We start from the raw sequence: 22363 nt of genomic DNA, 5'->3' as shown, positions 1-22363 counted from the left end.
AGGGTCAAAAGCCATGCTAGTGGTGCTTTCTGCTATATCAGCATGCACAATAATAAATAATGCTAAATTTAATTCGTAAAGCACTTTTTAACACATGGTTAGAAAGACCATAGCAGAAAAATATAAAACAATGCACAAAATTCTAATTAAAATCAATAACAAAAATACATTTTAATCAAAATTTAACATTTGCATTTGCATTAGCATGCTAACATGCAGGTCGTGGACAGACCATGCAGGCATGATATGTACCATGTTCCCAAATTTAGTTTAGCTTATTTGTGTCTGATTTTTGTATATACAAAAGACAGCCTAAGCCTCATCTTAATGGCAGAGAATAGCAGATACTGTACTATATTGCTAGTAGTCATGCTAACAGCAACACTGCATCCGGGACTACTATGACCACTGCCCTTATCAAGTCCATCATCAAACTTGTCATCAAAAAAAAAGCAACTCTCTATATTTTCACCACACTTTCTCCGTTCTTATAAAAAACCCAAGTGTTCCATCTGGTTTTTGATGAAGCCAGATGAAGGAGCAGTGTAATAAGCATGTTGAGACGTTAATGATATGCCTCCTTTTTAGAGGAAAGATCTAAGGACTAAGATTTTCCACATTTTCGCCCATTTTCCTTTGGGTCTCCTTTGCTATAGTGTTTCCAGTGAGAGTAAATGGTAAAATGGCCTGTATTTATATAGCGCTTTACTAGTCCCTAAGGACCCCAAAGTGCTTTACATATCCAGTCATCCACCCATTCACTCACACATTCACACACTGGTGATGGCAAGCTACATTGTAGCCACAGCCACCCTGGGGCGCACTGACAGAAATGCAGGTCAAGTAGGTGCTTGTATGCTTTTGCCCGCCAGATCGTCACTGATATCTGTTACCATCTACCGTTTCCTCTGCATCTCAGATCAACTGTAAATCAATTTCTTTTCTAACTTGTGTTAGGAGATGAAAAACACCTTTTTCCATCCATTTCAAAATCATATCCTTTGAGTATTTTCACAGCACGTTCTGCCTTTGATAGGATTCCTTTCCTGTTTCAGATTTAATTACCTGCCCACATACCGCACCTTAGTTCTGCAGCTTGCCTAGACAATGTAGAAACTAGAAAGGTGTGTCTCCAAATTTGCTAGCAGGGCTCAAATGAGTCAGGCATCGCTTGCACACACACACCTCCAAACAAGCACACTCACACTGACACATTAAGTGCCTGCATGTCCACACAGGCCATGCTGACTACACTGAAGAAAAAATATGTACTTTCAGATGCCTGATAAAGTGATGTCAGCCATGGTGGGGCAAATGGGATATATAACCAACCTTAGGCTGAAGGGGGGCAGGATTTAGACACACCCTGGCCTCTAGCTTAGCTGTCAGCACATAGTACAGCAACTCTATAGGGGACTGTTATGAAAGCAGGGTCTAAAGTTTTCTGATCAACTGATAATTGTGGAACTTTAGACACAGAGCTGGAACTCTGTGAAACTACATACTGATAGTATGTTACTTTTAAAGTAATCAATAATGAAACCATCCTCTTAATAAGTAAGACATGATCAAGTAAATATGACATTGCTTATGTTAATAGGCCCACTCATTTTGCTGCTTCAGTCTTACCTCATAGTTTCTAACGCTACAGTATTACTGTGTTGTTTTGCTAACTGTACTGCGTCTTCTGTGGCGCTATCATTAGGGTGTATTCTAATAATTGCTTTCCAGTTATTGCCACAGGGCGATAAAGCAGAGTGACATTAGTGGAACTTGGAGTAAAAAAATGTCAAAGAGAATTCATTTTTACCTGTGACTTCTTTTTCTATTTTTTTCTTAAAAAAAGAGGGATGTTTTCGCTCGCTTTATGAAATTTGCTGTTCAAAAAAACCTCTTGTTGCCTGGCAAAATCATTTAGTTTATACAGCAGGAATTAATGCATCTTTTGTTCCCTTAAATACAGCAGGAAATGTGTAGTGAAGCTGAGAAAAGGAGGTTACTTTGGCTAAGTACACCCCCCCCCCCCCCAACACACACACACACACACACACACACACACACACACACACACACACACACACACAAAAAAACTTTTTTGATTCCTGAAATAGAATTGAAAAGACAGACGTGTTGTTTGATTAGAAGTGTGAAATACAACACTTGACAGCACTTCATGCTCTACATGGAGACTTAAATAAACAAAAGGATGTATTTTTCCGTCACCAGTAGTGAAAAAGAAAATAATTACACGCACAGGCACATTCAAACATGGAGTCATAATCTCTCAGTAAATCTGAGATGTTTAGGGCGTGGTTTATGAGAGCATTTCTCAAAACTATTTCATCCCTCATCTCTACTGTTTTTACATCACAGTGACTGACAGCATGAATCATAAATAATGATTAACCGGAGATGTGTGTACAATACTCAGAAAATTCTCTTTTACTTTTTAGGCTCTTGTTGGACATTTTAGTCATTTAAATGACATTTAATTCACTCTTAAGCATAAAAGGTCATGAGCATCAGTTTTTATGGCTCTTTATTGCGTCCTCTTACTCAGCTGGTGTGTGTGCATGTGCGTGTGTCTTTTCTTGCGCAAGTTGGGTGAATAAGTAATTGTACATGCAGGTTGCCACACCTCGCCTCTCCTACTTCTTCTTCTTTTTCTGCCTCACATTGCAAGAGGTAGGCGTGTGTTTAGAGCCCCACCCACAAACCTTACTAGTGTGTAGAGTGTCCTCTACACACTAGGGCCACCGCTAATGCACAGTTGCACATCACACATAAGGACAGGCCCAGACGTCATAGCCCACAGGCACCATTCGCGGGAACAGAGTGAGCAGCAGAAAAAGAGGAAAAAAGGGAGTGAAAAAAAAACCACATAGGGAGGAAAGAGAAGGGCAGAGCCGAACCCAGTGAGGGAGCGAGGAGGTTAAGAGAGGAAAAGAAGAAGAAGAGAAAAAAAGAAGAGATTGTGGCCACAGGACTGCCTACTCTGGGACCAACTGTAGCGCTGGAGGGATAGATACAAGTAAAAGGCAAAAGATCCTGTCAAAGGGGAAGATCACCACGGATATTTTATCATTTAGGAATATTATTTTGTGCCCTGACAAACGGCGACAATGACCTCTCAGCAGCAGAGGTACAGGAATTTCTCCTCTGACAGCTTTGGCAGGGAGAGGGTGCCTTCAGATGACGGCTACTACCAAGGGATGCTGAAGGCCACGGACGGCAGGAAAGGTACCAGTATGGTGGCACTTAGTGTAAAATAGCTGAATTGCAAGTCTTGATCTGTTTGTTCCCACATGTGTGAGGAGCCTCTGGGCACAAATTAAGTGTTTTTTTTCCAGGAAGGGGTGAGATGTGTAGTTAATTTCCCAAACTGGGCAGAGTTCCCGTTGCAGACGTTTTGTCTGCGAGAGCTTGAAAAGCTTTGTGTGAAACTTTTTTTTTTTTTTTAAACGTTGCGTGCATGCCAGATGATAATCTTTTTATTTTGCTGCTTATTGTTTGCTTTTATTGTAGTGGCAGGCGTGCATCATGTGCTGCATATTATTCCACATCCAGTGGCAGTTAGTCAGGCTGGGCTGTGCTGTCCACTCTTTCCTTCCATCAGCAGCTTCCTCATTTCACATTGGTCAGCAGAGCCCATTCACAACTTTTGCTGTGTGGTGTGCTTGATGTGTTTTTTTTGTTGTTTTTTGTTGGGGGGGGGTGAGTCACTCCAGCTACAGACTGTTTCTCCTCGGTTGCAGCCAAAATGAACGATGTGTCACTCCATGCATCACATTTCTTTTTCCTGTTTCTCCTTCAAATTGTTCTTTATTCCTGTGAAGATGGATATTTTTGAAAGTTTCCACAAAGTCATTTCTCAGTAAAAGCCTTGCTTCATCCTGCGCATGTCCTCATGTAAACCTACCAATTTTTACTCAAGTAAAAATATCAATTCAGTCACGTACTAATACCAAATCTTACTACATTTTATATTTATTTTCAATGACATATCAAAATAAAAGCGTTTCTTACACTATTGTTTTACCGTTTACAGTTTTACTGAGCCTTTGCAGAGTATACGCTAGTATACACTGACTATGTGTTAAAATGTATCTTAAAGTGCTATTACCTGCAAATATAAAAAGAAGATAAAATATTTTCTTCTGAAATGTAGTTAAAGCATCTTCAAGTACCGTTAATTATAGTTCAGTAAATGTAGTTTTTCCAAAGAGTGTTTTCTATTATAGTCATATGCTCTTCTGGACCATAAACTCCACCCCTCAATCAAGCATGTTTATGTGTGGTGACATGTGAAAATTTCACCTTCACCTTTACTTTCTAAAAGCACATGAAAAGAGTTGTAATTTAATTATAAAAGGTAAAACAGGGCACAGCCAATCACAGGTCAAGGTGCAACTCGTAACACTTCCTATTTATGTGGAATTTTGCATCTTTGACAGGAAGTATGAGCGTGGAGATAGTTTATGGAACTATCTCCAATGCTGGTACAGATGAAAAATACGCAGGCTTAAAGGTCTGGTGGTCTCAGTATGATGTTTCCATGGCAACTCAGTTCCATAACAGAGTTGTCCAGAAGTTGCTGGCAACTTCCTCTAAAGAGGAAAAAAAGGTAGCCTCTGGGCATCTATTTTATGTTAGCACTGAATCACTACCCTTTGCTTTTCATTGCTGGGCGTGGATGGGTCACTCCCATTAAAACTGATAAGATTTTGTGGTATGTCTGTGGGACATTCTAGCATAATCTGAAGGAATTGCTGAGTGGGTCAGTGAAGTTGGGTGGTGCACTTCCTGAACCTGTCTGAACAGTTGAGTAAACCACAACTTTTAGATCACGTGGGGTAACGTGAAAGCAAACAGACTCATCTATCTACTGCGTCCATAATAAATGATTGTAGTGGCACACCTTTTTGTGTTTGTGTAGGTGTGTATGTTTTTTTTTGTTTTTTTTTTTATTTAAACCTGAACTGAACAGGAATAAGAGGGAGTATGAAGGTTTGTTTTGTTAGAGGGTGAATTCCATGCCTAGGCCTTGTTCTTTCTTGTCGGATAATTGCAGACTAATAGTTATGCTATTATGTCGCACGGTTATCACGCCCAAGTATCTTCACACTTTAATAATATTTCACTTCTGCAGCCTCGATCCTTTCCTTTTTGTTTACGTCTTAAGAGCACAGCTGCCAGTGGTGTCATAGAGTGAGACATGACCTTACAAACCTGTGTTCTAGACAACAGAAGTGCATCTACAGACAGTGAATGGTCTCAAATGTTCCCTGACTCAGATGCAGGCTTGAACAGGAGCACAAGAGCCGTTTTCCACCCAGAGATGAGTTGTGTTTATTCTACAGGAGGAAAAAATAGTCTTGTCAGTCAGTCTTGGGGATTTCCTCCTTAGCATGCAGCTGGAAATACACTCAAGAAACACATTAATCGCACACCTGATGCTACTCATTTTGAAATTAGTTTTAGCTTTTCCTCGTCTTACGAGTCCGATGTTTAACTGTGCTCTTTCTGTGTTGCAGATGAACGAGACCGAGTCCAGAAAAAGACCTTCACAAAGTGGGTGAACAAGCACTTGATAAAGGTGAGGACCTATTCTGGGTTTTCTCTGTGTTGTAACTAAGGCAACATTGACGGTCAAGTTTTTGTACGCACACTCGCTCAATCCATAGCATGACTTAAGGTACAAAGACGGAGAAACATAAGTGTGGACGTCACAGAAGAGTGTCAACAAATTTTCCTTTTGTTCAAACACGTGTACGGGTGTTTTCTGTCGCAACAAGCATAGCTTTTGTCAGTGTCAAACTGCAGATATTTGCATAGTGAGTGATTGCCCTGACCCTCATTTAACAACAGGAGGCTGTTGAATAAAGCTGTATAAATGTTGCAACTCATGTATTCTGGGATTATGTCCACGTATGATCATTACATACGTCACTCCATGCATTCTTCCATTCATCCATTTATATAACTGCTTTTACAATTCAGGGTTGCTGGAGTCTATTGCAGCTGTTATAAGGCTAGCACAGAGAAGAACATTCAGACTTATGCACCAAGCCAAGCCAACATGTGTGTTTTTGTACTGCGGTTGGAAGAATGAGTACCTGTAGAGAGCTCAGTCAGGCACAGGGGGAACCTGTCGAATCCACACAGAGCTCCAGCAGTCTGTAAGATTTGTGCCAATTTAAAGATCACAAACTCAGGTGAACAAAGAACCACATAACAGCAAAATCTTACAGCAGCTGAACGAGTGTCAGCGTGTGTTCATTGTTAACATCTCTGCAGAAACCATTACCAACACCGCCACCGCGACCCTCACCCCCTCCCTTCTTGCATAAACATACATTAGCTAGACAGTTTTTTGTTTCGTGCTAACACGGCACCGCGATCGGAAGGCTTACCAGAAGTCTCATCTGTCATCAGCTGAGAGAGTGTGTAAGCCGTCCATCAGCACTCTTCAAATCTCACCTGTCTCACTCTCTATTCGCAAAATATGGCCCGAAGGCTCACGTGAACAGGTCAGGAGGCGAGTCAAGTCAAAAGGACTATAGTCCTCATTTCAGACCTCCATATTAAGGTTGACAAATTAGCCCCGTGTAACACAATACCGCTCTCCCAGAGTGCTAAAAATATTCCTGCTTGTGCCACTTTTCTTCCAGAAAACTCCAATTGGCAGCACTACATTTACAACCATTAAGTGCTCCACTCCACAGACATAAGGCCCATTCTTTCTTTTTTTTAATGGAACAAGAAAGAGGAAACAAATGAGCACAAAGAAAGTGTTATCCTTTCCATAAATGTGCAGAGCTCGGTTTCTTTTACCACTGCATGAGAACCTAGTTCAGTTCCTCCCTCTTGTTTCTCTTAAGTGTCCACTGTGAATATTCGAGGGTGAGTCACAGACATCTGGACTCACTTAGCTCCCTCTGAAGAGGCAAATTCTGGTCTGGGCTCAGAGCCCATGGTGGGTTAGGCCAACGGTAGCACATGTGCTGCACAGACTGCTCGGTAGGGGTGGCTGTACTGGCATCAGTGCACGCCTTAAACTGAAAGGCATGCATTGATGCATGGGGAGTTTCATAAGTACTCCCATCCAGTTATTGTTACAGTTACCCGCATACTGCAACACTACATGAATTTAAGAATTTGTTTGTGCCCTTTCCAGGTACAGTTTCAGTCTGTTGCTTTTTCTGCAGACTACTTTCTGCCATGACTTGAAAGCGAGTGTAGTTAAAGGAGAGGTGCTCATTAGATAACACTTATTTTCTCAGGATGACAACATGAATCCGTATATATTCGAATTATATCAGTATTCTAATAGAAAAGTTTGAGTCTGTGTTTATTAGCAGCAAAAAAAGAAGCGTTATCACCACGTACAGCCCATAGTAAAGAACCTCACTGAAGCAAATGCACACGTTTGGGAGGGAAAGCGTTAAAGTATGTGTGCGAATGTGCTGATCTGCTCTAGTGAGGTTAAACCGCTGTTAAACTGATTTAATGGCTTAATGGTTGAGTGGGATAGGCTGGAGGTTGGGTGCAACCATGAAGAGCTGTAAAGGGCCATTGAGTGTTATGCCCTCCACCCCACCTAGCTCAATAAATCTCTTCATCTTGCGTAAGACAAGAGTGAAACATCAAACCAGCTATGGGATGAACATCTGTTTTCTAGTAGATGCCTACAAATTGCTTGTGATGAGGTCTAGAACCTTGAACTGTTGCACATCAAGGCTACTCTGTAAGGATGGTTATCAGGAAAAAGGATAAAGAAAATGAGAGGAACTCCACAAGATGATATAAAACCTGAGGCATGTTAAGCATGTTGCTTCCAGACAGTGGCTCACAGACCACTGGAGGGACCGGTGTAAGGCATGTGCACTAATGACTTTGTCCTTGAAAGCAGCTCCTTTTTACTGCCGAGGCTGCAGTTTGCCTAGTAAACTTTCAGCAGCAGGACAAAGTAACCGAGGAGTGGCGATAGATGGCTGTGCTAGATTCAGCAAGGTAGAGGACAAATCACAGCATTACTTGACAAAGAAAGACCGGATCATCATCGTTTAATTGTGTAAACAGGTACTGATCTGATTGGAGAGAGCCCTGACAGACAGTTTCAGAGGGTGCAGACTTTAACAATATGGCCCATCCTAAAAAGTAGAAGAGCTTTTATTGTGCAAACAGTGAACTCTAGTGGCAGCAGTGTTGGTTCCCTTCCCTAAATTTAGCTCTGTGGTGCACTTCGCTTAATCATCTCTCTCTGCAGGCAGGGAGGAGCATATCATAAGATGGATAGATGGATGGTAGGAAGGTGCGGAAATTCTTGCCAAGATAAATCAGTCACTGTTGCAACTTGCAAGGGAAAATATGCCTTCATTCCATTTTAGGGCTGAGGCCCATTTCCCACATGGAAAACACACCCAGTAGACCAATATATCTGCAGACTACGAAAAAAGAGAGTACTTTAATTATTCTGTTTTTCATCAGTTTATCATCATGTCCACCATCAAATCCTCCAAAGTCCAACTATCACTTAATTTCTGTTCATACGCTTTTCTCGTTCTCTTGTTTCTATCCTTTCCTTTTTCCCCATTACTCATATCATCTCTTCTCTTCTCTACCACCAGCATTCGAGGGTAGAGGTAGGTGCTGGCAGTAAATATGTAGCTGGTCAGTATCTCACTGCATGGAGGCTGTCTCCCCTCCCTCATGTTTGTGCACCATCACATCTTTCCCTTGTCTTTTTTGCTTTCCCTCACTTGTTTTGTTGTCTGGTTGCAAAAGCACAGCGCATCTGTTGCATAAACAATGAATTCAGTTAACTGAAATCCAAAAGGTTAAATCATTTTTTCTAACCCTTGATGGTCTCTTATTTTATTTAGAGTCCTATTCATCATGTGTCAGGCTGCCAGCTGCCAGCAGTCGGGCTTGGCTGCTCGTGGCTATGCATTCTTGACATGTGTAGAATTGTGCTCAAAGCACTGTAGAGAACTTACAGTACGTGACTCTGCAGGTGTTTTAAGCCGTCAGCTTTCAGCAAACTGCACCACAATTTGAGTTTGCAAATCTCACGTGGAACAGGTTATTCCAAGTTGTATCATCATGAATCCCTTTGACATATTCTCTGCTGTGTTTTCCTTTTTTTTTTCCCCACCGTGACAGTCACAGCGTCATGTGACAGACCTGTATGAAGACCTTCGAGATGGACATAACCTGATCTCGCTGTTGGAGGTCCTCTCTGGAGAAACACTGGTGAGTACAGTCTCTTGATTTTTGTCAGTTATTCTTTCGCAGTCCTCCAGCATCCAAACCCAAACCTAATCCCGACTAACTACACAAGGATTACTTTAATGAGGTCGACCTGGAATGCCACCCCTGTGGCAACAAAATGTAAAATATTAGCAGCCAAGTTGTCAGTCAAGAGCTTAACCTGAGCTGAACTACGCTAAGCAAACACCTCTTAACTTCCTTTTCAGTGTACCGTCCTCTTCTTCCTATTTCACTCGATATATTTTAATTACTTTCTTCTACTTCTCTCTTTGTTTTGCGTAACGCTTATGTATTTCATATCCTGGGGTTCAAAATTGTACACAAAGCTTTTCTGCTGCTGCTGCCCTCCACCGGCTTCAGCTCTGCTCATTTTCACAATGCATCCATAGCTATAACACATTGCTACCACTTTAGACTGTGTGCGTGTTTGTGAACTGTGCTCCTATCTGATCGACGGTTCTTCTTTTCTGCTCCTCCTTCTCCCGTTTGCCTTCCTTTAACCTTCCTCTGTGTGTGCTGATCATTGCCGTCTGGCCTTCGCCTCCTCTCCTTTGCACTGCTCTTGCTGGGGCTAGCCGAGGGAGAGAGACATGGCCAGGAGCGTTCGGTTGGTGAGTGGGTTTGGAACTTACAGTAGGCATTATGTTTTTGTTTTAATGATTTATCGGCACTTTTCCGGTTCTTTGGCTGCGCATGGTATCCACGAACTTCAAGCCATGATGAGTTCTGTTGCTGGGACTTTTTTGTTTCTTGTGCTGACAGGCTTGCTTTCATCATGTAGCTGCTGTGAACGTATACAAGAAAATATTTAGTTTGATTTCTGTTTGTTTGAGAATTTCTCCTTGATTTCTGCCCAGAAACAAGCCACGCAACATGATTATATATTTGCTTCCTGACAGATGGCTTAAATTTGGCTTAGCTAATGCAAATTTCCCATAAGTTTATTTTTTTGTTTCTCTGGTAAACTAAAGGACTAAGACGGAGAAAGGAGAACAATTTCACCTCTCTATTAAATGTTTTTCATTTTCATTTTGATTTTTACATCATACATTTTTTGTTTTTTATTTGTTGCTATTGGTCCTTTCTAATGGCAGTAGCACTGAGTACCGAGTGTCTGCAATGTAACTAAACACTTCTTTATCTGTTCTTTCACCTCTTCAGCCTAGAGAGAAAGGCCGCATGCGATTCCACAAACTTCAGAATGTACAGATAGCACTGGACTTCCTCAGACATCGGCAGGTATGATATGTATAACGATACATCAAACCCTTAAAAACCAGACTGCGAATATCAATCGTTAGAAGATGACTGATAGTTTCAGCTGTAATCCTGCAAGTAACGTGAGTGTTTTGCTTTCTTAGGTCAAACTGGTTAACATCAGAAACGATGACATAGCTGATGGGAACCCTAAGTTGACCCTGGGGTTAATATGGACCATCATCCTCCACTTCCAGGTCTCCTCTTCTGTCAGTGTTATGTTTCATTATATTATTGCTGTCTACCTCTGTCTCTGGGATTTGAACCTCTCGGCTGCTGCTTCCCATCTCCTTGGAGCCAATCAGAGGGGACTCTGCTCTTCAAAACCTCTCATAAAGGACTTTTTTTTTAATCAATTGCTCTCATTAAATCATATTCCTCATAGAAGTATTATTTTAACATAAAAACTTTAGTCAGGTATTTAGAGTTTAGTAGCTAATACGAACCGTTTAAACAAATATAACACTGTCAGGGTGTGTTAGTGTGAGTCAATCTCTCCCTGACTCCCAGGGGGAGGGCGTGTCAGGTTGGAGTGCACAGCTTGATGGCATCCTCCACGCCCTACCACATACTTTCCAGGCCTTTCTTTCTGCCTTTCCTGTGTACGCCAAAAGCTGCCAGGCAGAAATCCCTGGGTGATAGCCTAATAGTCACGGCCTCACCCTCAGTCATATAAAAATGGTTGAGGTTTTGATTGCAGAAAGCTGAAGCTAAGCAGAGAGGGAAAAAAAGGTGAGAGTGGCGTGGTTTGATTATGGCATTCTGGTAAAGATAGTATTGTGCCCTCTAGATACACACTGCGTTCCCAGAGTCTTTATACTTTTATACAATAGAGGCAAAATAAGAGAGCTGGGCTGTGGCTGCTGATGAGTCATAAAGGCTCCAGACTAAAAGGGAAGAGAAAAACTACTCCCCACAAATCTGATCCGATTATCCTAAATTAACTTGATCACAAAGGAAAGAAGATGGTTTGATCCAAGAAATCTTTGGAGGATGATTTTAATTGCAGATTTAATTGCCAGTCTCGAGATACAGTAATGGGGTGAGTATTAGTAATGAAGTAATGATGGCTTTATACTTTTTATTTTCTTATTTTTGTTTTTTTACTGAATTGAATATTTAAAGTGTTATCGCATCTGTAGAACAGAGCTATTAGAAGAGAAGAATCTGAGTTTAGCTCGCCCATTTACACTTCATTTACCCTCAGTTAAATTGGAAAAAAAGAGAAAAACCAAGACTGCTATGACTCATCTTTCCTACCATCAAAATCCCCAAATGAAACGTTATCCAGATGCCACAGACACAGTGGTGTTTTCCAGCAATCCGTCAGGCAAAACTCGACTACCTCCTGTGAAACACAGACACTCTGTTCTCAGCCATGAAATATATTAAAGGTGAAATGACTAAGGTGTCAATTAAGGTGGTGTTGAGCAATTCTGTTTAAACTGGACCTATTGTGACTATTTTCAGTTCCATTTTTTAACTTGAATTCCACTAAAGTTTCTTTCAAACCAGCTTTCTTCTGATTGGCTGCCTCTCGAAAACAGCTATATTTAAGAAAAGCATAATAGGTCCACTTTAAACTGCATCTTTTGGGTTTCCACTAATGATGGATTGCTTCCACATTCCTTGCGTTAGCCACAAATCCTCTCTGTCTTCCACAAGTGTTAACGCTCTTTTGCATGAAACTGTTACAGATCTCAGATATTCAGGTCAACGGCCAGTCAGAAGACATGACGGCCAAGGAGAAGCTGCTGCTCTGGTCTCAGAGGATGACAGATGGCTACCAGGGCATCCGCTGTGACAACTTCACCACCAGCTGGAGGGATGGCAAACTCTTCAATGCTGTCATACACAAGCACTAGTGAGTGTGCACAGTTTTTTTTTTTATGGAAAATAAGCCCAACGCCAATGGCAACAAATATGCTAGTATTACATAGAACAAACTGAAAAGCCCGCTGCAGGTCCCTGTACCGACCCTGTTCCAAGCCTGCACTGCCAACATAACAAGACTTAACATATTTAAGACTGACATAATAGCATTGTCTCCAGAATGGAGCACTTTCTCATAGCTTTTTTGCACGGTCTTGTCATGACACACAACCATCCATCCATAAGTTTTATTCAGTATAGAGTGCACTGGAGCAGGAGTGTGATGTTGGAACGCTTTCAGATGTCAAATTACACTTTATAGTGCCAGTTTAAGCCTGCACTGTAATTAAACTCGGCCTCAGCATTGACAGAAAGAATTTTTTTTAGACATGATAAGCACAAGTGGCTGTTAAAAGCTACTATGGCTGATTTATTTTAACTAAGAGACAATAAGTCACAGCATATAGCTCCTTCCATACAGAGCCTCAACATACTGTGCATAGCTGCAAACGTATTTACTTTGTTTGAACTCAGTGATACAGTTGGACTATTTTTGCCACGATCTCCCTTTAAAAATGCCTCTTATAGATACTTTTCCGCACCTGACTGTGCACATGCTCATGCTGCTTCAATAAAGAGCCTTCATGCAGATTCCAAGCCTTAAGGCTTAGAATACCACTGGTAGGTGTTGGCCCCGAGTAACTCTGTGCCTCCTTTGGCTGCGTTATAAGATGGTAATTCCTGCGTTAAATGCAGCTGGCTTGTTAAATTGTTGGGAACCTAAGTTTGAAAAGCTAAATCCAAAGCTCTTTTTGTTGAAGCCTAAATATGCTACATCCCACAAATCTGTTGTGGGTCTTCTTAGTAGAATTAGTGGGTGCTTTGTGTGTTATTATCCTGGGAATTGAACATGCGTGCATTTCTCAGGATATCCGCAAATGAAGTGAAGTATTTTGTTGGTCCTAAAATGACGGTATTCATACATAATTCCAGAGTACAAATGGGACAAAAGCTACATTTCATAAGACAGAGGTGTATTTCTTTAGATCCATTATTAGAAAAGAAAAGAGAAAAGACTCTTGCAGGGGCAAGTTTTCTTGAACTTCAGCTCGTACCTGCACTGTTTGTTTTTTTTCTTTTTGTAGGAGGCTGCTGAGGCTGGCTCATTGCTGCCTTTCATGCAGGTCAGGGGTGTGGTGTGTGGGCGTAACTGTAGCACTCTGTGTCTGCTACATGAAAAGTGTAACGTTACTTGGTGCTGAGGCATAACTCAGGGTAATCTACTGTCGAACTGTCATTCATCCGGCGAATTCAAGATTTTCCAGGTTTTCTGCACATGTGTGATGGTTTCCAGCGTGGATTTGCAGAGACGCAGCTGAAGTTAGGTTTCAGGGCAAAGAATTCGAGCAGGGATCACAGCTAAAGGATTAAGCAGATCCTCTGAAGATGATGGACACCTGAGACAATGCCAGGATGCATTTACATGCAATGGGCAAGCCTTAAAAAAGATTTGCTCAAATTAACGCACCTGTTAACTACAGTCGATACAGCTTTTGGACCTTCTTGTTGGTGTTAAAATGCTCAGTGTGAGGAAGAAGTCTAAAAAGAAGAAGGGAAGCCTGGGCTTCATCAGGAACTTGTCAGAAAGTGTCAGCGATGTGGACAACAGGGTGGTCATGTTGTGTGAGGATATCCCATCAGAGGGATCTTCCTGGGACTCAGGACGGGGCTCTAATAGCTCAGGGGCCCGCTCAAGCAGCGAAGAATTGGGGCATGGATGGAGGTCCCGAAGCTTTCACGGAAGAGGGGGTCAGAGCATGAGCAGTCCACCAACGCCAATAAAACAATACTCTGTTCGAGAAATCCGTCATGCTGTGTCTTCTCCTGTGTACAGATACAATGGGGACCATTCCACTCTAACGATGAGAGATTTGTATGTATCTGCATATACTCTCTTTTGCTTGCACGTTCGAATTTGTAGATTTGGAAATGTCTTTAAAACTGCCGATTGAAAATTTTGTAATGGGGATTGCGTGCATGATAGATAAGGAGATAAGGCGAGGCATTCAATCATCCTGCTCTGTACTCTGGAAATTTGAACTTTTGCCTCTTGTGGGAGTGAAGCTGCGGCTGGTTGCCAGCCTAACTTGTGTCAGCTTTGATTATGTTAGCTGCTCTGTAAATTACATTCCACCTATAGATGCTCTGACATCTGCCAGAAAGCGTCAAACACCCTGAGGACAAAAAGGCAGGTGCTCATGCAGCTCTGTCAGAAACTGAACAGGCGGGCTCTCCTACAGCATTCAGCCACAGGCAGAGGGTCTAAGACAGGGGCGCTAAACTCATTTTACACCGTGGACCACACATAGCCCACATTGGTCCAAAGTGGGCCGGACCAGTGAAACTACATGATAAATGTGTAAAACTACAGAAAATATTCTGGTAGTTCATTGCTCTGACTGTGCTTTTATTATCAAATATAAAGTTTTCATTCATTCACATTAATATGTTTACTGTGGAATCCATGCCCCACTTAACATTTTCTAAAGCTGTCCAGTGGGCCAGACTGGAGTCTTTGCTAGGCCGATTCTGGCCCCCGGGCTTTATGTTTGACACCCCTGGTCTAAGAGGTTCTACTGCTAATATGCTGTATTGGGGTCATGTTTATGAAACGTGCTGGCAGAGACTGCATTAATTCTGCAAATGCATTCAGGTGTGATATTTATCTTCCTATCATTTTCCTCTGAGTTGAGGCATTGGTGGTGTCATTTTATATGTGCGCCAAGCTGGAAGCGTTTCTAGTCCTTTCAAATGCAGCTTTTTTGAAGACAACATCCTACTTACCCACTGGGGACTTCTCAAAACCAGTGCTTTTGAGAAGTCTGATGTTATTACACGTTAGGATATAGAATCAAATGTTATTGGGAGTTATTCTGAACATTGGACTCGCGGGCCTTGTGGCCTTGTGGGTAATCAGTTGCATTTTTGTGTTCCGTAGTCCCAGACTCATCAACATGGGCAAAGTGTATCAACAGACCAACCTGGAGAATCTAGAACAAGCCTTCAGTGTGGCTGAGAAAGATTTGGGTGTGACCCGCCTGCTGGACCCTGAAGGTAAAAGTGTTCAAAAATGTGTTCAAACAGACACAGACAACCTTTTTTTTTTTTTTTTAAGACCGATTTCAGCTGAAGTAATTCTGTTACTCACAAACTCCTGGTGACTATGTCACATCACATAAATTTACCATATCCTTTCAGATGTTGATGTCCCACACCCAGATGAGAAATCCATCATCACTTACGTGTCCTCCCTGTATGATGCCATGCCTCGCACTGATGTACACGACGGCATGAGAACCAACGTAAGGAAAACATGGAGACAGTGAAATAAAAAAATAAAGCGTCGCAACATGAACGCGCACTTTAATTTGATCTGATGGAATGCTCTATCAGATTTAATCAGGACTGAAGAAGCTTGTGACTGTGCCTAAACTTAGCTTTTGTAGTCAGTTTTATTCTTATCCTGTTAAAGCTTCAAAGACAAATTGAAGTCTTGTGAAAGTAAGTATCACAGGAAATGAACAACCTGTGGTGTTTACAGCTACCAAGACAGTGAGGATTTGAACATTTATTGTCACCCATTGTCTGTTTATAGAAAAACATGTAGCTTCCGCACACGCACAAACTCGTTTACTTGATTCAGTGTCCAGAGTTTAAAGTTGAGCTGTGTTATAGTGAATATTGAATACATCTGAGGACTTTTTCTTTTCACATTACTGTCCTCACAGGCGTGGCTATGACCCCACGTACATGAAATCCAAAAAAACGCTAAAAAAACCATGCTCCTTTCTGTCTGGCCCCACTTATTATTTCTCCCACTTTCCTCCTTCAGCAGTTCACACTTTAACAACCTCTCCTCTAGCCTCTGCTTCTTTGTCTACTCGCATAAGACCTGGATTGTTGCCACCTAATTGAGTTTAGGGTTGTGTGTGAGTGAACTAAAATGGAGATGCAGGAGAAGAGCCCTCCTGTTTCTTGTTGTTAAACTCGCAGCTATCTTTTCTGCTGTGCTGGCTGCAGGAGCTGGAGCTGCGCTGGCAGGAGTACTACGAGCTGGTGACTGTTCTGCTCCAGTGGATCCGTCACCATGTCATGATCTTCGAAGAGAGGAAGTTTCCTGCCAGCTACGAGGAGATAGAGGTGAGACGATATGCTAAGGATATGCGCTTATTTTGTCTCTAGGCCAGGGATTTTGTTACAGGCATGTTTGCAGTTGAGCAATATCGAAAGACACACCGATAAGTTCTCATTATGTTCTTAAGAAACAATTAAAACATAGCACCTGTCTCAAAAATGGGAATACGTTTGCAGCCATCCATTATTGGATCAAAGGACATGCTTACATAATGTCTGGCTGTAGGCAGATAGAGACAACTATACTCACAAGCATTGTTGTACTGAAGGTGGGGCAGTGCTGGAGCTGAGAAAAGACAGCCATAAGGCAGATAATGCTTAAGTTAATCCTCGGGAGAATCACCACTCCCTGTCAGCACTCCCTTTACAAAAGCATAGCGTGACTTTAGTATTTTTCTACATTTCTTTGAACGTCTGTATTAGTAGAATATTTGTATTAAAAGTAGCAGGCTAGGGTGTTCTTTTTAATATACTCAATCAAATTCATTTAGACACTTTGGGGCAGAAAGATTTCCGAGGCTAAATGAGTTTATTGTGGTCACAGGAATGTGTGAATACTGTTTCACCCCACTGCTGGTCACAGAGCTGTCACAGGATGTGTTACTTTATTGTATTCATACTCATATAATTAGGGTTTTACCATCTGACAATTCTGATTTAAAAAAAAATACCAGGAACTTTTATAGATAATTTGAGGTCTATAAAATTATTAGAATGAATAAAGGGAAATCTAATTTAAAAATAAACAATTTCTTTGTGTTTCTTTTTTTCCCTTTAAGCTTCTTTGGCGCCAGTTCCTGAAGTTCAAAGAGACAGAGCTGCCAGTGAAAGAGACTGATAAGAGCCACTCCAAACACATCTACCAGTCCTTTGAGGCAAGTTAACCAACAATCATTTAATTTAATAAGTTGAATTCTGTTCCGTTCCTTCAGCACTGTTATACCAACGCTTCACAACTAAATGCTTTCTACTTCCATATACAGAGTGCAGTGCATGCTGGTCAGGTCAAAGTCCCTCCAGGCTACCATCCCATTGATGTGGAGAAGGAGTGGGGTCGACTCCACGTGGCCATTCTTGAGAGAGAACGACTCCTCAGGATCGAGTTTGAGAGGTTGGGACAGATTTATAAGACATATGATGATTGTGATCAAGATTGAATTGCATCAGTTTTTCTTTAGCAAGGACTGCTGTGCCAACAACAAACTGCAAAAGAAAAATCCCTTGAGAGCCATATTTAATAAGAAGGTGGTGATATAATTGTCAACCTTACTGGGAATAATGCACAAATATACCAAGTTATAAATAAAACACATGTGACGCATTTGTTTTTCTAAAAATAATAAAGAGTTTAACTCTTCATAGTTAACTTTGGGAAAAGAGCTAAGCTAACATTAAATCCTGGTAAGGGACATATTTTCAACTGGAATAAACAGATGATCATAGGCTAGTAAACTAAATCCATTTAAAACACAAAGACACAGTTTTATCAAAGGCATTTCATGATAATTGACAAAAGGCAGTGAGCCTGTTGCCTGTCTTTAGCTTTATTAAATTAGCCAGTTATGTTCATTGGGGAATGGCAAAATAATATCCAGTTGCATTTTATTCATTATATATTAATATTTGAATGGTTAAATAAACAATTGCCTTCATTTTCCCCCTCTCGAGTAGCCAAATTGTTTAGCACATTTGTTCTTTTCTGGTAGCTAAAACATTCTAAGAGTATTTTTCTGCATTTGTGGGTTGCTCTATAATGAGATAAAAGGGTTGTGTTCCCCATAACTGGACGCACATAAAGACATAATTAGGTATGAGAAAATTGTACATTTTTATGTACTTAGAACAGCGTTGTGTCACGCTTGGGACAAAATGGGGTGGCTTCTTGTCACAAGACAGCCCCGTCATGTTGCAGTCTCGCAGCCTTGTTTATGGAGTTCTCTGGGATGTGGAATGACTGAATGGACTGACCGGACTTCTTTGTAAGAAAGGCATTTTTGTCCCCCTCTGGGCACGTACGTGGCAGAGTAATGGGCGTGTGAGAGCCAAGAAGAGCCAACTTTTTCATAGCTTGAATTGAAATCTGTTGAGAAGAAATGCGATATGGCTTTTGTGACTGACCCTCACAAACTGGAGTATCTGCTGCAACGCAGGGTCCCGTAAGTGTTGTGAAGGTTTTGTTGTGAGCTCTGGCGTGTGTTACACGATGGGCGTTTAGCTATTAAATAATGGGGAGGACAGTTTATCCATTTTCCTCTTGATTTAATTTGATTGCTCTGATCATATCTAGACTCGAGAGACTTCAGAGGATTTGTGGTAAAGTCCAGAAGGAGTCAGGAATGTGTGATGAGCAGCTTACCCACCTGGAGACCCTGCTGCAGACGGTGAGTTAAACTGCTATGTGTTACTGCAGTATGAGTTGACAAACTGACATGAAATCCAGAAACCGAGTGATTAGTGTACAAAGGGAAAGAAAAAATCACAGGAATGCATTTTCCAGTCACTGTCATTAGCATTTTTTTGTATCCTGATGTGCGTGACCAACTAAGAACAAGGCTAAGATTAATACTTTAATTGGCTTCCTTTCCTCCAGGACATCCGTCTGCTGAACGCAGGGAAACCAGCTCAGCACGCAGCAGAGGTGGAGAGGGAGCTGGACAAGGCAGACAATGTCATTCGCCTGCTCTTCAATGACGTGCAGGTACTCAAGGATGGGCGCCACCCTCAGGCTGAACAGATGTACCGCAGGTGAGTGCTGTGTGTGTGCTGAATTTAAGTGAACTTTCAAAATAGAAAGTTGAAAAAGCAAGGGCATTGTCAACTAACTGCTGTCTGTCTGTACTTGTGTGTGTCTGTGTTTTTATTTTTCATTGACAGAGTTTACCGCCTCCATGAGCGCTTGGTGAATTTGCGCACTGACTACAATCTTCGTCTGAAGTCTGCCGTGACTACTGCCCAGGTCCCAATTACCCAGAGCGTCCAGCAGACCTCCGTGAAGGGACGGCCCGAGTTGGATGACGTAACCTTGCGTTATGTTCAAGATCTCTTGGCCTGGGTGGAGGAGAACCAGCGCCGCATCGATAACGCAGAGTGGGGATCTGATCTGCCTTCGATGGAGTCCCAGCTGGGCAGCCACAGAGGCTTGCATCAGACCGTGGAGGACTTCAAATCCAAAATCGAACGGGCTAAGGCTGATGAGGTAGTGTTTCTATCGGACCACTAAAAAGTCTACATACGGATTTTAAGTATGTATAAAAGTGGTTCCCTATTTCCTAATAATGTCATTTTGTGGTTTTCATATACAATAGACCCAATTATCTCCTGTCAGCAAGGCCACATACAGAGAATACCTGGGAAAACTGGACCTTCAGTATGGCAAACTACTGGTAAATATTCATAAATAATCTGATTTCAGATTTTAATCACTCAGCACAAAAGGTTGAAGCTATAAATATAAGCTATGGATCTTTAATCAGCTGTAAATATTCCTTCTTCTTTTTTTCAGAACTCTTCCAAGTTCCGCCTAAGAAATCTGGAATCACTGCATGCCTTTGTCAGCGCTGCTACTAAAGAGCTGATGTGGTTGAATGACAAAGAAGAGGAAGAGGTCAACTTTGACTGGAGTGACAGGAACACTAACATGACAGCAAAGAAAGACAATTACTCGGTGCGTTTAAGAAGTAGAACCAAATCTAAAATTTCACAGTTGCTCATTTTTATCCCCTAATCCTGCCCTGTAGATTCACTGACAGATGTTCAACAAATAAGCAGATTTTCAACTACATCTGTTCAATTCTTCAGGGTCTCATGCGAGAACTGGAGCTGAGGGAGAAGAAGGTCAATGACATCCAGACTTTGGGAGACAGACTTGTCAGGGATGGACATCCAGGCAAGAAGACCGTTGAGGTAATTGCAGTAGTTAATCCAGCTGAGCAGAAGACATCTGCATGCAGAATATAGACCTAAATGTGTCCAAACTAATGCACTGTCATTGTCATATCTTCTTGATCTCTACCAGTCCTTCACAGCTGCCCTGCAGACTCAGTGGAGCTGGATCCTCCAGCTGTGCTGCTGTATAGAGGCTCATCTCAAAGAAAACACAGCCTACTACCAGGTATGGAACACAGACATTTAGGAATATAAATCTCCAGGATAATCATCCCTCATATTTATAGAGTCAGGAATATTGTCCGTCTCATGTGATCTCCTTCTTTACAGTTCTTTGCCGACGTTAAAGAGGCTCAGGACAAGATGAAGAAAATGCAAGAGAACATGAAAAAGAAATACAGCTGTGATCGCTCTACAACAGCCACACGCCTAGAGGATCTGCTGCAGGATGCTGCGGTATGTACATGTTCAAATGCATCGTACCGCACACACACTTTAATAAAAGCATCAAGATAGGGGTCTGCTTTCTTTTACTGTAATCTAGTTTAATCTTCTTTTCAACAGGAAGAGAAAGAACAGCTGAATGAATTCAAGACTGTGGTGGCCGGCCTGAACAAGAGATCCAGGTCAATCATCCAGCTGAAACCACGAAACCCCACCACTTCCATCAAAGGCAAACTGCCCATTCAGGCTGTCTGTGACTTCAAACAGCAGGAGGTTGGATTAATTCCACTGTGGAAATGCTTAATCATTCACCATTGCAATCATGATTGCCACAGATCCTGAGACTACATCTACTTTAATATATCCTGGCTTCTTTTCAGATCACTGTCCACAAAGGAGATGAGTGTGCACTCCTCAACAACTCTCAGCCCTTCAAGTGGAAGGTCTTGAACCGTTCTGGACACGAGGCGATGGTGCCTTCTGTCTGCTTCATTGTACCTCCTGTCAACAAGGAGGCTGTGGACGGTGTGTCCAGGTGTGGCTATAAAATTGATCCCCTATGTGACGACGACATCTTGGCTTGATCATGTCAATTATTTAATTTGTTTTTTCTTTTGTTCCCATAATGCACAATATTGTCCTACTGTAGTCTGGATGCAGGTCATCAGGGAATGGTGTCCATGTGGCAGATGCTCCATATAAACATGAAGAGTCTACTGTCATGGCAGTACCTGATGAGAGACTTCACACAGATACGCTCCTGGAACATCACAATGGTTGGTACCAATGTTCCCTCTAAGCTGCGCACGTGCGCAATTGGGTCTCTGTGCAGAGAAAATCTGTGTTGCGCACAACAAAAATCTAACCTGAATTGAAATTAAAATTAATACTTTAACAATTCTGTTTTGCAGTGTTAGTCAGTAAGTGACTGGCTGCTCCCATATGGGATTAGAACGATGCCACCTTATCCCATAGTCCAGCCAATGATGCGATTTACATTCGTATATACGCAGCTAATCAACATGGTTGACAGGCTATGACAGCGTCCTTATGTGCCGACGCCGGTGTTTTAGCTAGCAAAGCGGCGTGGCTGATGTGGAGTGAAGCCACATTAATGACAACGTGTACAACCATTGGAGATGTGAGCAGGACAGACGAAACAATTAACGGAAAAAGTGTGGACTTTATACCAGTTTTTAAATTGTGTTGATAGGCCACGTAAAACCAGAGTTATGATAAAAATATATGCAATCTTTGTTTGTTTTTTCCTGAATACTATTGTTGTTTATATTTACTGCGGGAATAAACGGTAAAAACGGCGTTTTATAAGAAAAAAGGCTCGAAAGCGCTCTCCACCTGTGAGCAAAAACAAACTCCACCCCCTCTCCCTTTCCTATTCGTCCAAAAAAGTACCATGTCGACCAATCAAAAAATGATA

At 41.8% G+C, this 22363-nt stretch overlaps 1 protein-coding gene across 20 annotated transcripts in view; it reads left to right on the top strand.

The window, feature by feature from the left end:
• Positions 1-22363, top strand: part of plecb (plectin b) — a 130234-nt gene that overhangs the window by 85951 nt on the left and 21920 nt on the right. For 6 of the 20 annotated variants that reach the window (XM_085422502.1, XM_085422506.1, XM_085422490.1 and 3 more), the window contains exons 2-23: positions 5535-5596; positions 8631-8645; positions 9166-9255; positions 10435-10512; positions 10635-10739; positions 12228-12394; positions 15401-15516; positions 15661-15764; positions 16483-16602; positions 17376-17471; positions 17580-17707; positions 18884-18977; positions 19187-19341; positions 19471-19792; positions 19902-19979; positions 20099-20260; positions 20395-20499; positions 20612-20707; positions 20812-20937; positions 21046-21198; positions 21306-21460; positions 21575-21701. In XM_085422502.1, the coding sequence (XP_085278628.1) occupies positions 5535-5596; positions 8631-8645; positions 9166-9255; positions 10435-10512; positions 10635-10739; positions 12228-12394; positions 15401-15516; positions 15661-15764; positions 16483-16602; positions 17376-17471; positions 17580-17707; positions 18884-18977; positions 19187-19341; positions 19471-19792; positions 19902-19979; positions 20099-20260; positions 20395-20499; positions 20612-20707; positions 20812-20937; positions 21046-21198; positions 21306-21460; positions 21575-21701 (2654 nt within the window). Of the gene's footprint in view, positions 1-2681; positions 3241-5534; positions 5597-8630; positions 8646-9165; positions 9256-9848; positions 9885-10434; positions 10513-10634; positions 10740-12227; positions 12395-15400; positions 15517-15660; positions 15765-16482; positions 16603-17375; positions 17472-17579; positions 17708-18883; positions 18978-19186; positions 19342-19470; positions 19793-19901; positions 19980-20098; positions 20261-20394; positions 20500-20611; positions 20708-20811; positions 20938-21045; positions 21199-21305; positions 21461-21574; positions 21702-22363 lie in introns of those variants that run through there. The other 14 variants (XM_085422504.1, XM_085422507.1, XM_085422492.1 and 11 more) reach the window with 8 other exon arrangements.

The sequence above is a fragment of the Rhamphochromis longiceps genome, linkage group LG11, assembly GCF_057381845.1.
Source record: "Rhamphochromis longiceps isolate RC_006_pf linkage group LG11, R_longiceps_female_GT1.1, whole genome shotgun sequence".
NCBI classification, from domain to species: Eukaryota; Metazoa; Chordata; class Actinopteri; order Cichliformes; family Cichlidae; genus Rhamphochromis; species Rhamphochromis longiceps.
Note: the sequence above shows the minus strand (reverse complement) of the source record. Positions and strands in the feature narration are given on the sequence as shown.